The sequence below is a fragment of the Eleutherodactylus coqui genome, chromosome 13 (genome assembly GCF_035609145.1).
Source record: "Eleutherodactylus coqui strain aEleCoq1 chromosome 13, aEleCoq1.hap1, whole genome shotgun sequence".
Classification (NCBI taxonomy): domain Eukaryota; kingdom Metazoa; phylum Chordata; class Amphibia; order Anura; family Eleutherodactylidae; genus Eleutherodactylus; species Eleutherodactylus coqui.
Genome location: NC_089849.1, coordinates 29837263 through 29853147, shown reverse-complemented (window position 1 = coordinate 29853147; position 15885 = coordinate 29837263). Strand labels below are relative to the sequence as shown.

Genomic DNA, 15885 nt, shown 5'->3' with positions numbered 1-15885 from the left:
GGGCGCCAGGGGTGAGCGGGGGGTTGGCGTGGTGGAGCGGTGGGTAGCAGTGGGGAACAGGGGGGAGCTCTCTCTTCCCCCCACCCCCACTCCCCTCTGCAACCCCCCGTTCACCCCCGGCGCCTCCCGAATCTTTTCGTCCGAGTAGTCAGTTACTCGGAAAAAGCGGTGCTCGAGTGCAAAAACACCCGAACCGAGTACGCTCGCTCATCTCTAGTCCAGATGTGTTCTTTTCAACACAGTTTTGCACAAGATTCCATGCATCCCATTACGTATGGCGACTTCTATGGGGCCCCTTGATGCGCAAATGTGCACAAAATAGAGCATGTGCTTTTTTTGTGTGCAAGAGAAATGTGTGCGCAAAATATGGAAAATGCGAAAGAGCCCATTATTATCATTAGGTTCCATTATCTGTGTACTGACCATGCACAGATACCTAAGTGTGATTGAGCCCTAAGGCTGGTTTCACACGGGTATAAGTGCATTTTAACATACATTTGCATTGAGTTTTTGCACGAATGGCATTGAGTTTTTGCACGCGCCTCTGCGTGTTTTACTGTATTTTTTGTGCACGTGTGTCATATGCACTTGCGTACGCAAAATAACACACAAACATGCTCTGATTGATTTTAATGGGCAATTAACTTAAAATAGTTCCATACGTGCTGCGTTCTTGTGCAATATGCACAAAAGTAGAACATGCTGCACATTTTTTTGCGCAAATGAAATGTGCGTGCAATATAAGCTCATGTGAACAAGCCAAGCCCATTAAAATCAATGGATTCCTTTCACTGTGTATTGCGCTTGCAAATTTCGCGTGCACAACATGCTGTACAAATATTTTCATGTGAATAAGCCCTTAACCCTTTCCAATCCACTGTCTGACGTCTGAAGACATTATGATTTAAGGCTGTACAGCTCTGATGTTGGTAGACATTCGTCGGGGTTTCTTACTGTATATTGCCAGCCTCTCTGCTGTCGGAGCCTATTCAACCTGTCACTTCATGCAGTACTGGCTTTAGCCAGCAGATAGCGCTGTTGTATAACAGCAGAAAAAGAGTAAGCCCCCTAGGAAAACCAGGATGCAAATTGGATTGGAAAGGGTTAAGGGGCCTTTTGCATGGGCAGATAATCTGTCTTTGCGAACGACCACTGACCAACAATGAGCATGCTGGTGAGCGCTTTGTGTTCATGGGCAGATAATTTGCTCTGTGGGTCCAACCGACTGTTTGTCCCCGTGCAGGTATCATTGATGGGTTTCACGTGCTGCTGCTTACATGGATGGATGACCGACGAGCATTTTTATGCTCAACTAAATGACACAATGATCTTTGGCTAATTAATTGTCCTTTTACACAGCCTTATTGTCAGGCGATCGAGCATTCGCAGGAACGTTTGGGCCTGATATCGGCCCGTATAAGGGAGCTTTAGGCCTTTTTCACAGCAGTGTTATTTTGATGCTAAGTAGGTGTATCAAAAAAATCGTGTCCACTAGAACCAATGGTTTCCCATGGATTCCTTCAGACAAATGTTTTTTTTTACGTGCCAAAAAAATCACACTGCAAAAGACAGGACATAAGCACGTTATTTCAATGCCGAAATTTCTAGCAGCGCTAAGAGATAGGTCTTGTCCTATCTTTTCCTGGACCAGCACAGGAGGCTCCATAGACTCCTACGGGAGTCTATGGGAGCCGTCCGAAAAAGATGGAGGGAGTTTAGCAGCGGCGACCGCTGCTAAACGCTGACAGGCGCCTCTCATTTAGGCATTTAAAAGTCATTAAAGTACTTCTAACGGCCGAGGGATTTTGGGGCTGCAGCGTTATTTCACTGCAACCAGCCACGATAAACTCACAAAGAATAGCCGCGACTTAGTTGTGGCTATTCTTCGTTCATCCGAGTTAGTAGCGATTTTTTTAGTGCGGCTCACTTTGCTGAGAATTAATGCTGGTGTGAAAGCCGCCTTACACTGCAGGATAAGTCCATTTTCTCCAGATACAGAACAGCACAGTTTTCCTCTCCCATGACATTTACCAATAACGTCATTGTTTTAGTGTAGGGAGAAACAAACTGCATCAAAATCTAATTGCCGTCCTCCTTAAATGTGCGCCGTTCTGCACTTTGCTGACCCAGCAGATTCTCAGAGAGTTTGTTGATCTTTGCAAAATGTTTGCTTGAGAATAAAATAGCCGGGGCGACATACGGCGAGATCAAAGCTTTTAATATTTACTCTTGATAATGGGCATGGGAGCCATAGCTGCATTAATGTAGTCAGTGCGGACGCTGCCCTCTCACCTCTGCCCTCTCACCTCTGCGCTCGCTTGGCTTTGGTCATCTTCCAACAAGAGTCCTTCTCCCTCACCACCATCAAAAGATAAGGCATTGTCTTAACCTTCCAGATTGTAGCCGCTGATCACTGTAGGTCCGACCTCTGGCACCGCTGGGAACCAGCTGACTTTATACCCCCTCTATATACCCCAACAGCATACAGGCTTTACACGGCAAGTCCTTTAAAGGGCTTTTGCAGGCTATTGTTGATCAATCCAAAGAATAGGTCATCAATAGTTAATTGCCAGGGAACCGCCACTTGGGATCCCCAGCGATCAGCTGATTGTCCAACCCGCAGTCAGTGTAGCGGAGTCAGACGTCATCATAGAAAACGAGAGTGGAAGTGCCATAGTTGACTTCACTTGCATTGCAATCAATGGAAGCTGAAGTGGCCATTATACTTCCGCATCTGATACCGGTGTCGGAGGTGGAAGTGTCAAAGGTGTATTGGCCTGCTTCAGCTCCCAGTGATTTCTATAGGAGTGAAGCCAGCCATGGCACCTCCTCTCCCGTTCCCTATGACGAGGTCCGACCTCGCTGCAATGACAGCCTGGCGATTAGCTGATCGCTGGGGATCCTGAATGGCAGGTCCTTGGCCATTAATTACTGATGACCTAGCTTGAAGATAGATCATCAATAGTTTTTGTCCAGAAAACCCCTTTAAGCTCTATTGCTGCGATGTCTGCTACCCTGGTAGTTACAATCCTGTTTGCGGGTTCATATACTGGTATTATACGTGAAGTTTGCTTGACGCTATTTGTAGGCATGTAGGGGGGTGCAGGTGAAGGCATGGGAGAAAATTTGTTTATATACCGCATGTATAGACATTTGCCCTAAAGGTTACTCATTTCTGCAAAGCCCTGCCCTCTCCCCTAAGCCCGGACAACATTGGCGCCATTGGCGTCTGATATATAAGCCCCTGACCTGCATCATTGCAGACAGAGGCAGACGAGAGAGCAGCAGTTTGTGTTGCTTGGCAGCACATATAGGGCCTGGGCTGTAAGAGGGGCAGCAACAGATGGGCAGTATGTGAGGGCAGCCGAGGAAGACTGGTGAGCAGAACGCAGTCCCCATGCTGGGGAGCAGTGCATGCCAGATGAGGAAAGGTCCTGACGACCAGGGCTAAAAGACATAGTCTAAGAGAAACAAAAAGGCGAAACTCCAGGATGCAAAAAGGGCGCAAAAATTGTTTTGCTGAGCAACGGAAAAACATCCCTGGTCAGATGAATCCAGATTTCTGTCCTGATGGGAGATCAGAATTTGGCACAAGCAACATGAATTGATGACCCCTACCTATCCGCTGGTCAGAACATGTCAGCACCTCCATCTAATTTGTGGCAAATACAAGAAGCTTCCTGTCCACAGGGGCCGATATTCTTGTAGAACGATTTCAACACCAAATCTACGCCACAATGAATTGCTGCGGTTCTGAAGGCAAAACGGGTCTAATAAAGTTGCCATTCAATGTATATTAATGCAGACTATTTCAGTGGTTTGGGAAGTATGGACAAAGTTGCCAAAATTTGTCTTGGTGCGTAATGTATCCTGCACATCTCCCCATTCCCTAACGTCACACCCCAATGAATTGGGCTGCAGCACACCTGTAGACCCACAAGTGCTCATGAGCACCAAGCTCACTACTGTCAAGTCTTACTATTCCCATATCTATTGCTCTGTGTTCTAAAGAAGTCTGCCATAAGCTGTCGGAGCTGCAGTCAGTACTATGGGCTAATTAGTGGTTATATAGTTACCTATTGCTTTGCTGCACAGTGATAAGTGACAAGCCATTGAGTCTCAGGGAGAACAACTACATAGGAAATCTGCAGCGTTCTCATCCAGATACATCTATCCTGTAATAAATGATCGACTTAGAAGTGGAGAATGACGATTACACTCAACTATAAACTGTATTAAGACTCGGAGATAAAGCCCTTTGTATAGTGCTGTATAGAATCCGATCAGGACCAAGGACAGCAGCCATTTGTAGCGGCGCTATGGGTCTTACTGAACTCCACTCCAGTCCGCAGTATTGTGCAAAGTTGTTCTTCATATTTATAATAGATGATGTAATTTTTTATTTGGGGGGATGGGGTTACTAAAGACTGGTGATATTATGATGCATCCACTTTTTTCAGAAAATGGCAAAAGTGGTGTAAAAATGAAAAGTCACGAATTTCTGCACCAAAGTTTGTGACTTTTTTTTGCAAGAAATCTAGTGCAAAAGCATAGAAAAATTCCCATAAATGTCTGACAAGACAAAACTACATAGGATGCTGAGTTAAGGACTTGAACCCCTGGCCCCACTTCCTACCACATCAGTACTGCTGCTCCGACCAGAGTGAATAAAGAGCTGTATGTGGGGTGCTGCTCCATTTATTTCAATGTGGATGACGTGGGTAATAGGTCTCTCACTAGCCAAGCCAGGATCCTACTGCACACTAATGAGGGGCAAAACCCCGAAACAGCTGTCTGTGTATGGCTTCTGTCTCGGTTTTCAATTCCCAATCATTGCTCTACAGACCTGTATAAAGGGTCATGGACTGATTTGAAGGAATGCTGCCATCCAATAGGTGGCGCTGCTAGAGGTTTCCTGGTGGAAATAGTGTTTGATATCCACTCCTTATGGGGTCTGCAAATACGTTTTAAAGCATTCAGTCTTCAGATCCCCCAATCTTACAAGTTCGACTCCAGCAAGACAAGCATGATACATATGTAAATGCGTATCCGTAGGATTCTTGTTGTGCTTGTTTAGTGACAGCTATTTCTTCCATGGGCTGTCTTTTAATAAGCGAAAGTGTTTATCGCCGCTGAAGGTAACAGTCAAGACTGTTTGACAGCTGCTGCAAACCATCAACACCACCTCAGTGCCTTGAGTTTTTTGTGAATGGTGAGAAAAGACATCAGAAGGGGGTGGTGAGAGCTGCAAAACAGGACTAGCCAGCGCCATTTTACTTTCAATGTAAAAACCTAACATTAAATGATGCCCAATGAATTACCCATAGCGCAAGTTTTATCATTAGTAGCATACAACATTACGTAGTAACTAATAGCGTTAATTCACAGTAAATAACAATGTATAACTACATACAAGTGATAATAATAAGGTAGCATTCCGTTTCACTGCAGGCTGTAAAATGAAATGCTTTTCTCACAAGTTTGCCTGTTATACTGACATCTAGTGGTTAATATGAATACTGCAATAATTCATCATTCACTTTTATATGGAGCGTCAACACAAAGATGAAAGGCAGACATCATCAGGCATAAATGGGACCTAATGAGGAAGGAAAATGCTATAAAATACGTCAAAAGCACCATACTCAGGGAATATCACACTTAATAGAAAATACAACCACCAAAATGAAAAAAATACAAAGAAAAAATATTATAGTTTAGGACATTATAGGGTGCAATTAGTATTTTTTTTAATATAATTTGATTACTAATAAAATTGAAGTTTTTGGGGATTAGCAGGGAAATTTTATTTTAATATTTTTTTATTTTTTGGATCAGGTCTTTTTTTTCCTGACCTGCGTATCTAATACCTCCCCTTTCTCTTATCCACTCCCTATTTTTAATTAGGGAAAGATAGGGAGAGGCAGGTGAGGTCGCCCTTTTCAGGGAGGTTACTCCGCTTCCTTATCCAGATATTATAGTTTGGAACATTATAGGGTGCAGTTAGGTTTTTTTATATAATTTGATTACTAATAAAATTAAAATTTTAATTAGAGGATACAGTGCTCTTTTTGTGGCAGTGACTATATATGTTGGCCTGTGGAAGGCGTTCGTTCCTGATGTTCTATGAGCTAGAACACCACAAAACATGTTGCATGTAGTGTGCTTTATACTTCATTATGGACTTAATTGTAATATTCAGCCTAAAAAAAATTAAAAACGTATGAAAACTAGCACAAAATATGTGGCTTTTTTTTCTTTCAGAAAGACATGTGAGACCAACCTTAGAAAGACAACCCAAATACAAAGCCTGTCACTAGTACTTTATTATGCCTCTAGAGGACTCTCCTAATTACATATTCTTTAACTTTTGGCCTTCAAGACCATCATGCAATTCTTTACTAGAAACAAATGGCAGATTTTCAGAATTCTGGACAGATGCCAGATTAAGGCAAGGCTCACACGAATGAGTCGGATTCTGCATGCGGTAGGCCCGCAGCAGATTCCAGCTGTGAGCCCGGCCGGCAATGCTGCGTTCCACAAGTATCTGTATTGTAGATGACCGCGGAGGCTCGCAGGTTGTCTTGCGTGGAACAGTTTTTTTCCCCTTTGTTTGCATTTCCCGCTCTGTTGCTTAGTGATTGCGCGGGAACCCGCAGCCCATATGTAATGCTAATTGTGTATGGGCTGCGGGTCGGACGTGGATTCAGCAGCAAAATAGAGCATGCTGAGATTTTTCTTACACGCACGGAAAAAAATCGAAAGTTCATGCCTTTCAAAGCCCGCGTTTTACCGCGAATCGTCCACACGGACGGCGAGAGCGGAATCTGCAATTCGAATCTGGTCGTGTAAGACCGGCCTAAAGGAATATCATTTCATATTCTCTGAGATACAATAGAGTTACAGGATTCAGTAATATTACATATTAGAAAACAGATATTGGGGCATTATGTAGGATCTCGCTTGGGTCAAAATAGTGGTATTAAAAAAAAAAAAAATCACAATTGCCATGCAAGGTTTGAAGGTTTACGTCAGCCCCACCAGCACTTCTTTTAAAGAGTGGACAGAGCCTACCATAAGGAGGTGTTGGGGCGTCCGACTCATCAGATTTACTATAATTTACACCAAAAACTTTCAGGTTTGGGACACGGACTGCCCAAAAGATGCGCCAAATGTATTCAGAGGCTTGTGACATTTGGTATACTTCATGGCAATGCCACTCTTACTTAGACTGGCATCTAAAATGACAGTTTAAGCAAGCAATATACCCCATCTTAGATAGGCAGGTAGATAGATATGAGATATATTGATAGATAGATAGATAGATAGATAGATAGATAGATAGATAGATAGATAGATAGATAGATAGATAGATAGATAGATAGATATGAGATAGATAGATATGAGATAGATAGGAGATAGATAGATAGATATGAGATAGATAGATAGATAGATATGAGATAGATAGATAGATAGATGATAGATAGATAGATAGATAGATAGATAGATATGAGATAGATAGATAGATAGATGATAGATAAATAGATATGAGATAGATAGATGGATAGATAGATATGAGATAGATAGATAATATCAGATAGATGATAGATAGATAGATAGATAGATAGATAGATATGAGATAGACAGATGATAGATAGATATGAGATAGATAGATAGATAGATAGATATGAGATGGATAGTTAGATAGATAGATATGAGATAGACAGATATGAGATAGATAGATAGATATGAGATGGATAGTTAGATAGATAGATAGATATGAGATATATAGATAGATAGATGTGAGCTAGATGGATATGAGATAGATAGATAGATACGAGATAGATAGATAGATAGATATGAGATATATAGATAGATATGAGATAGATAGATAGATTATGAGATAGATAGATAGATATGAGATAGATAGATAGATAGATATGAGATAGATAGATAGATAGATAGATATAAGATATGAGATAGAGAGATAGATTAATTAGAAAACTCACTGGAAACCTGTTATGTTCCAGATTATGAAGTGCTCTGGGCTATCTCACCATGCAAGAAAGTTATACAACTTACTTGTAAAGGTAGAGAGCCTCTGAAGACAGCCCAAACATCTAGTGCTGGCATATAATACACTATTCCAAGTTATCTTACAGTTCTGCGTCAGTCTACCAGACTTTTCCGGATTAAGGGATTTATAATAATGATCATACTTGTCATTATTTTTGGAAATATCGAACGATTATAATACTAATAATATCATTTCGTACTTTCGGTATGACTGTTAAGTAATATCAACGAGTCACGATTTTCATTAGATTTATCCGCCGCTGTACACATCGCCATTTTTGATTAATTGCACATCCCCAAAATTTCATTCCATCTTTTGATGAGCTGTTCCAGTTTAGCACCTACATCCAGGAGGCGCTTTATCACTGAAACATCGGCTGCTTTGGAGGGTCTGACCGTATCATTTTCTCCAAGTAACACAGACAGATTTTAGGATTTTCCCATTTTCAGGGTTAATTTTGAAAGCTAAACGAGGATTTCCCAGACTCTCTCCTCCTCAGTTCTGGGACTTTTCTTCTTGTTTTCCTCTCTTGCTGAAATAATTGTTATGCTGCTGCTTATGGATTTTGCTGCCGTTCTCCAGGGAACAACCAGGATAAACTGAGAATTATTGGTGGGAAGCTGAATTTACAGGGGTTTAGAGATCACAATTCTATTAGCAGAGAGAAGCCTATTACTTCAGACCCGCAGAATAAAGCTTAGACTTCCGTCACTTCACTATATCTAATATCTTCTGTAATTAAAGCAGATTTATAGATGGCACTGTGCCGCGGGGCTGGCACTTATGTCTCACCAGGTTCAGCCAAGTTTCCTTCCAAACTGGACAATGCCTTCCAGATCCTCTACATGGTTAATATATCCATTATTATCTACAGTAGCTCAATAGTAGCTACAATAGGCTACATTGTGAGCTAAAGTGTACAGTTGTAACCAAAACTACTTTCTAGACTACTCTATAGGGAAGGTTTTTAAGAGATTTTTACTTCATATGTACTATAATTATTCTGAGATGACTCAGATTAGAGATGAGCGAGTATAAATACAAAAGTATTGTCCTTAGCGAGTACCTGCCCGCTCGTGAGAAAAGATTCGGGTGCCGGCGGGGGTGAGCGGTGTGTTGCGGGAGTGAGCAGGAGGGAGCGGGGGTGGGAGAGAGAGATCTCACCCCCCCCCCACACCCCCCAACCCCCCCCCCCCTCTCCCCCACCGGCACCCAAATCTTTTCTCACGAGCGGGCAGGTACTCGCTAAGGACAATACTCGCTCAAATATTTGCCCTTAGCGAGTATGCTCGCTCATCTCTACTCATGATACTACTTGCTGTCTATAAGTAAACTAACTTCAGGGATCTATCTATCTATCTATCTATCTATCTATCTATCTATCTATCCATCTCTCCATCTATCTATCTATCTATCTATCTATCTATCTATCTATCTATCTATCTATCTATCTATCTATCTCCTATCTATCTCTCATATCTATCTATCTATCTATCTATCTATCTATCTATCTATCTATCCATCTCCTATCTATCTATCTATCTATCTATCTATCCATCTCCTATCTATCTATCTATCTATCTATCTATCTCATATCTATCTATCTGTCTATCTATCTATCTATCTCATATCTATCGATCTATCTATTTTTTCATCCTTCTATTTAGCTCTCATCTATTATCTCTTGTATTAGGGCGCCTGCACACGAGCGGAAATTCCGCGGCGGGATTTCCGCTGCTGGAAGGCTGCATAGGATTGCGTTAACAAACACAATCCTATGCAGACGGCCGCGGTTTGGCTGCACGAAATCTCACGCGGCAAACAAACCGCCGCCTGCTCCGGTCTGCACAAGCTGGCACATCAAACAGCCGGAGCCGCGGGCGCGGGTAAGTACGCACTGCTCCCTGCAGGCGCTCGGGTCGGGTCCCGCAGTGAGAATCCTCGCCGACGGATCCGACCCGCCCGTCTGCAGGTGGGCTTACTCACTAATGTCTATCTATCTCATATCTATGTATCTCCTATCTATCTCTTGTATTACTCTCTCATTTCTATCTCTATCTATCTATGTAATATCTGTCTAATAATTCTTCTATTTATCTCTCATCCATCTCTTGTATCAATCTCTTGTTTCTATCATTCTATTTATCTATCTATCACATCTATCACTCTCTCATATCTATCTATATCTAACTCTCTCATATCTATCTATATCTAACTCTCTCATATCTATGTAACTATCTATCTATCTCATATCTGTCCATAAATATATATATATATAACTCTCTCGTATCTATTTATCTTTCATCCATCTCTTGTTTCTATCATTCTATTTATCTGTTAATCCTTCTATCTCTCTCTTATATTACTCATATCTATCTATCTATCTATCTATCTATCTATCTATCTATCTATATATCTATCTCTCATCTATCTATCTCTCATCTATCTCTCATCTATCTATCTCATATCTATCTATCTATCTATCTTTCTATATATCTATCTCTCATCTATCTATCTCATATCTATCTATCTATCTATCTATCTATCTATCTATCTATCTATCTATCTATCTATCTATCATCTATCTCCTATCTATCTATCTATCTATCTATCTATCTATCTAACAGCAGGTTAGATGGAAACACAAAAAAATCTACAATAATAAACCAAATCCATTATGTCCGTATATTATTTGCTATATGAAATATAATCTGTTTTTCCTCAGCATTATCTTCTACAATCCATTCCATTACTTTTTATATCGCCATTTCTTCCTTGGTTCATGTTACCAATAGCAACTATGAGATTTGTATAGCTTTCCCATATATAGAATTAACACGGCTTTCCTGGGTGCTCCTGTCACCAGCGCTTCATTCCTGATAAGCCCATAGCAGAACATTCGCCTAGCATTCAAACAGATGAGAACTGCACAGGGTATAACTAAAGTAGCGGATCATTGGGTAAATGAACATTTTATTTTAATATAGTCTTTTTGTAAAAGATCACCAAACTCCGGGTTTATAGTATGTACTATCTGCGGTGAGAATTTTTTGTTTAGAGCTAGTCTATGGTAAGACAATACCTAAATATGTTGTGTCCACTGTCTTGTATTGCCTTTGGGTGTCCCCTGCTCTAGGCTATTGAACCTTCTATCCATCCTCTAAGCTATCCCTGTTTCACATTGCTTAGCCTTGACAGGCCTCATATCTTCTTGGTTAGTTGCCTCTAGAAGTCTGTTGAGTCTAATCCTTATTTTGGGCTCAGCAGTTTTTCCTCAATAATCCAACCAAAGGAACTTAATGGTAATGACAATTGATAGGCGACATGATCAGATCCATCAGACCTAATAATGAACTGACCCGCTAAAAAATATTCAAGTACAGTTATTGTTATGGGTCTTCCTGTTACATCACTACCATCTTATCACTGTAAATGCTAGTAGTGCTAAGGATCATCCAATTCATGAATTATCAGATGGTCTGATTGAGGCTAGCATTGAAAATATCCTAGGCTTACCATTAGTGAGAGCTCTATTTGAGGAATAGCCATTAGACTAGTCCATTCTATATAGGTTACCTATCCTTTTCGCATACTGGCTATCTCTCCCTATGTTAGCACACTTTATAGTTACATAGACTAACTCGAATTGCCCTAACTTGACTAGAACTGTTCAAAACTATCTCTGTCCTAAACAGTACAGTGCTCCCCAATTCAGTACAGACTAGAGATGAGCGAGCGTACTCATTAAGGACAGATACTCGAGCGAGTATCGTCCTTTTCCAGTACCTGCCTGCTTGCAAAGATTCGGGTGCCGGCGGGGGTGAGCGCTGTGTTGCGGGAGTGAGCAGGAGTGAGCGGGGGGGGAAGAGAGAAAGATCTCCCCCCTGTTCCCCCCGCTCTCCCCAGCTGCCCCCCGCCGGCACCCAAATCTTTGCGGACGAGCAGGCAGGTACTCGAAAAGGACGATACTCGCTCAGGTATCTGTCTTTAGCGAGTACGCTCACTCATCTCTAGTACAGACTAGTTCTCCATTCAACTCACATTGGCTCATTCTACTTTTAGCACACACATGACCACCATACCTGTTCCTTACTAGGTTATTTCTCCAATCCACACCTTGGATCATATCTGCCTTAGCTTCACCAGCCTCTTAGAGGATCCCGCCCCCATTCTTTTTCTTATCATAGCCTTCCCTGCCCTTTGCTAGACTCTACTCTTCAAAGGTTGGTCCTCGTGGTTCTTCATGAAGTTATGTTGCCCTGTCATTCACTACATTATTACTCTATGACCTTTTTTACCAATTCCCGAGCTTCAATACGGCACATTTGGGATAATTTCTCTATCCTCAGATGGTCTAGCCCTTCCTGCCCTTCATTATGATCCAACCTCTTCTTCTTCTTGTCTTCTCTTTCGCCCTCCCCATCATAAGTGGTTCATTCTGCCACCATTTTATTTTGTCTTTTCGTCCTTTTTTATGTCATTTGCTTCCTTTTAGTTTACAATGTTGTTTTTATATTTTCTCGGCTGAACGAGGTCTTTCTTGATTAGGAATATTCCCTCTAATAAATCCGTCTACTCATCAGGACTAAATATTTGTGCCCTACTTTTGACTAGTCTGTGTCTTAGGAATGGATCTCTTTGTATCCCTGTTAGATGTCTTTACTATCCACTTAGTTCCTTTCATGTACTAGTTCTGTCCTTGTGTTTTTTGCGTTCTTTGAACTAGCATCATTTGCATTTTTCTGTTTTCTTTTTAACAAAGTACTGATTAGGAGAAGAACAGCTAATGGGAATTTATTCACCTCATTGTAAACACAACAATGTCCAAATCCATAATAGAATATCTGTCCTCCTTTGGGAGGTAAGCTCTTTGTATGATTGCGAACATTGTATTGGTGGATACGGCTCTAAACTTTTGTGTAGTTTCTATATTTATGAAGTTTAAATGTTTATTGCACCCCCAGCGTAATTACTTTTGGTGGCAATTAAGTAAAGACCCATCAATTCGTCAAGATGATTTGTAATTTTGTGCTATTGCTAGATGCATTTCCTTAATGTTTCCTTTCCTAAAATTCTAAGCTCCACTTTAACTTTGGGGGTGGTCATACTCCGTAAATTGTTTTCTGAGTGGTTTTATGTCTGGAATGATTTTAAAGCACAGTTATGATCTTTTTATTTCAGGACCAATATAGCTGGTAAATAAATAACAACTGAAAAAGAAAAATAACGTTATGTTACAGTGATTAGCCACAAGGAACCATTCAGAATTTAAGAAAAATCCCACCATTGGAGTACTTGACCAAATTTGATCTAAGGTATTGCCAGCACAGTTGACTTGTCTCCTATAAATCAGAATATATTCATGTCTTCTGGACCAGGTCAACTCAACAATCTAGGTCCCAGTTATGAAGGACTCTAAAGCTCTTTCGGTACCTACAAACATGTAACTAAAGTCTTAATCCATCTCTAGGTAGCTATTTCTCCAAGATGTCCTACTGTACATCTTCTATTCTTGATAACTAGCTATCATTAACATTCAACGTGTTTTGACTCTTCTACTTGATCTAGTTTAATATATCTTCCTCTCCACCAGCTGGGACATCCATAAATCAGAAGTTTATCCATGGGACATCCATAAAACATAACTTCAGTGAAACCTACCAAGGTTTTTGTGGTTTCCCTTGGATTTAGAAGATTGTCCATTTTTTTCTGCTTCTAGTCTAACTTCTTTGAGGACCACATCATCTATACTCAGTCTTATCTTCTTCCCTGTCATCTTTGAAATATCTCTTGATTGATCAGCAGAAAACGTGCGATGTTCTTGACTACACTTCACTTGTTCTTGACCGTATCTCTTCTAGATAAGTTACCTATCTCCTTCTTTAGGCAAACTATCTTTCCTACCATGTGCTAACTGTCTACCTTAGCTAGTTTTTCACTTCCTCTGGGTAAACTCATTTTCCCTGCTCCACTGAGCTATCTTACCCTTGTCTGCGGGTGATTTAACGTTTAAACGTTGGAGAAGGGATAAGCACTATCCCTAAGGCGTTCTATTTAATAAGTCACCCATTGTTCCTGCTCCTACAAAAAAAAATCTTCCTCAGTCAATGCTGAGATAAGAATAGAGCAATAAGAACATGTAAGTTTACGGGGGCCATGGCACGTTATGTGCTATCAGAGTAACGAGACCCTTTAACATGGTATGACGGGCACAATGTAGTTGCCCCGTGTGAGTTCATGGCCCGTTTAGTTAATCTTCATTACTCATTTTCCCTGTAGGCAAGCTTGTTTTCTCATGCTAATTAATTGTGATGGTGCCAATCAGGGAGCTTCTCAAGTGAGGATTCTGCAGAAGTTCTAGAATAGATGGAAATTCTTTAAATATGCTTCTTCTCTTCTCCTTGATGTTTTCTTTTCTGCCTCTCTTAAAATTCTTTACCCTATCTATCACTTAATTTACTTTGGAAGCCTAATGCAGAAAACCTAATATAACCTTACAAAAAAATCTACAGCTTAGTGCAGATTTCCTATGAATATTTTCAGTTTATTCAAGTTCCCAGTGGAAGGAAAGTGAAGAGAGAAAAGGCTCCTAGCGTGACAAATACACAGCGCGGTGCTCATCTTATACCGTGTTGCTTATTCAGGAATGATTGTCTTATTGTGTAAATTCAAAAGGACGGGAAATACTTTTTGCCATTTGTGAACGCTGATGTTTTTGTAATTTTCTATGCAATTATCATTATTTAGGCAATTTTAGCTATTCTTTTGCTAATAACATGATAATAAATAGCCATTTTGCGAATTATAGAAAAAATACAGACCATATATGACTTTACAACAAAGAAGTAGCAATCTGATTGTCGTATTTTAAAACATCATTTGTTTTCATGCAATTTAATTTTTTTTTTAGATTTAGCTATTTATCTCCATGCGATTATAATTTAGGCTAAAAAATAATACATTTTCCATTGCTGCTCACTCACCTGGCCATTTTTGCAGAGGTCCGCCCACATACTGGTACCATCTCCACCTCTCATTAGGACATGGTAGGTAAAGAAGTAAGTGCCCGGTACTGTACAGCTGAAACGCCCACTTGCCGCATCGTAGTTGTTCCCAAGGTTGGTGACCACGTCATCAAATTTGAGGACCTCATAACCCTCATGAGGGTTCTTTAAACCAGCATAGAAGGCCACACGGGGAATGGTGGTGTATGTGGCTGTACTTATGGCACCATTCACACCTCCTCCTGCCAAGCCTGGTGGTCCAGGTTTCCCTGGTTCTCCTCGTTCTCCTGGTGGCCCTTGTGGACCTGGTGGACCTGGTAGTCCAGGCTCTCCAGGTGGACCTGGTTTTCCAGGACGTCCAGCTTTGCCCTGAGGACCTTGCACTAAAGTTGATGGAGCTTGTTGTCCTCTGTCACTCAAGGGTTCAGCTCCAGTCCCGGCTCTGATGCTGGTACTAGTGGTGGTTACCCCTGCTTTGCTGAGGTAGGGGTCGCATACCATCCGGCAGGTGCCCAACATTTCATAGTGGCCATCAGAGCCCACTGAGTTGACCAACACTGGAATTAGGATGACCAATATTAGAACCATCACCACGCCAATAGCCACTGCCACCAATGTCTTCCTCCCAAGGCCAAATGGGGCCAAGGGACGGGGAGTTGCGCGACCGGGGGGAGCTATGGTGCCGAGTGTTGTGCTGGAGAGGCAAGGTGGCCCCTCCAAAAATGAAGGGGATAGGTAGTCTTATAGAAGTCACCACAAGTAATGTGGCAAAAGAAAAATGCGCAGACTTAAGAGAGCAATAAG

General features: G+C 41.3%; 1 protein-coding gene across 1 annotated transcript in view; it reads right to left on the bottom strand.

Annotated features, from left to right (window-relative positions):
- Positions 1-15669, bottom strand: part of C1QL1 (complement C1q like 1) — a 69927-nt gene extending 54258 nt beyond the window's left edge. Inside the window, exon 1 of the mRNA XM_066586525.1 lies at positions 15061-15669. Within this exon, the coding sequence (XP_066442622.1) occupies positions 15061-15669 (609 nt within the window). The remainder of the gene's footprint in view (positions 1-15060) is intronic.
- Positions 15670-15885: the final 216 nt, after the last annotated feature.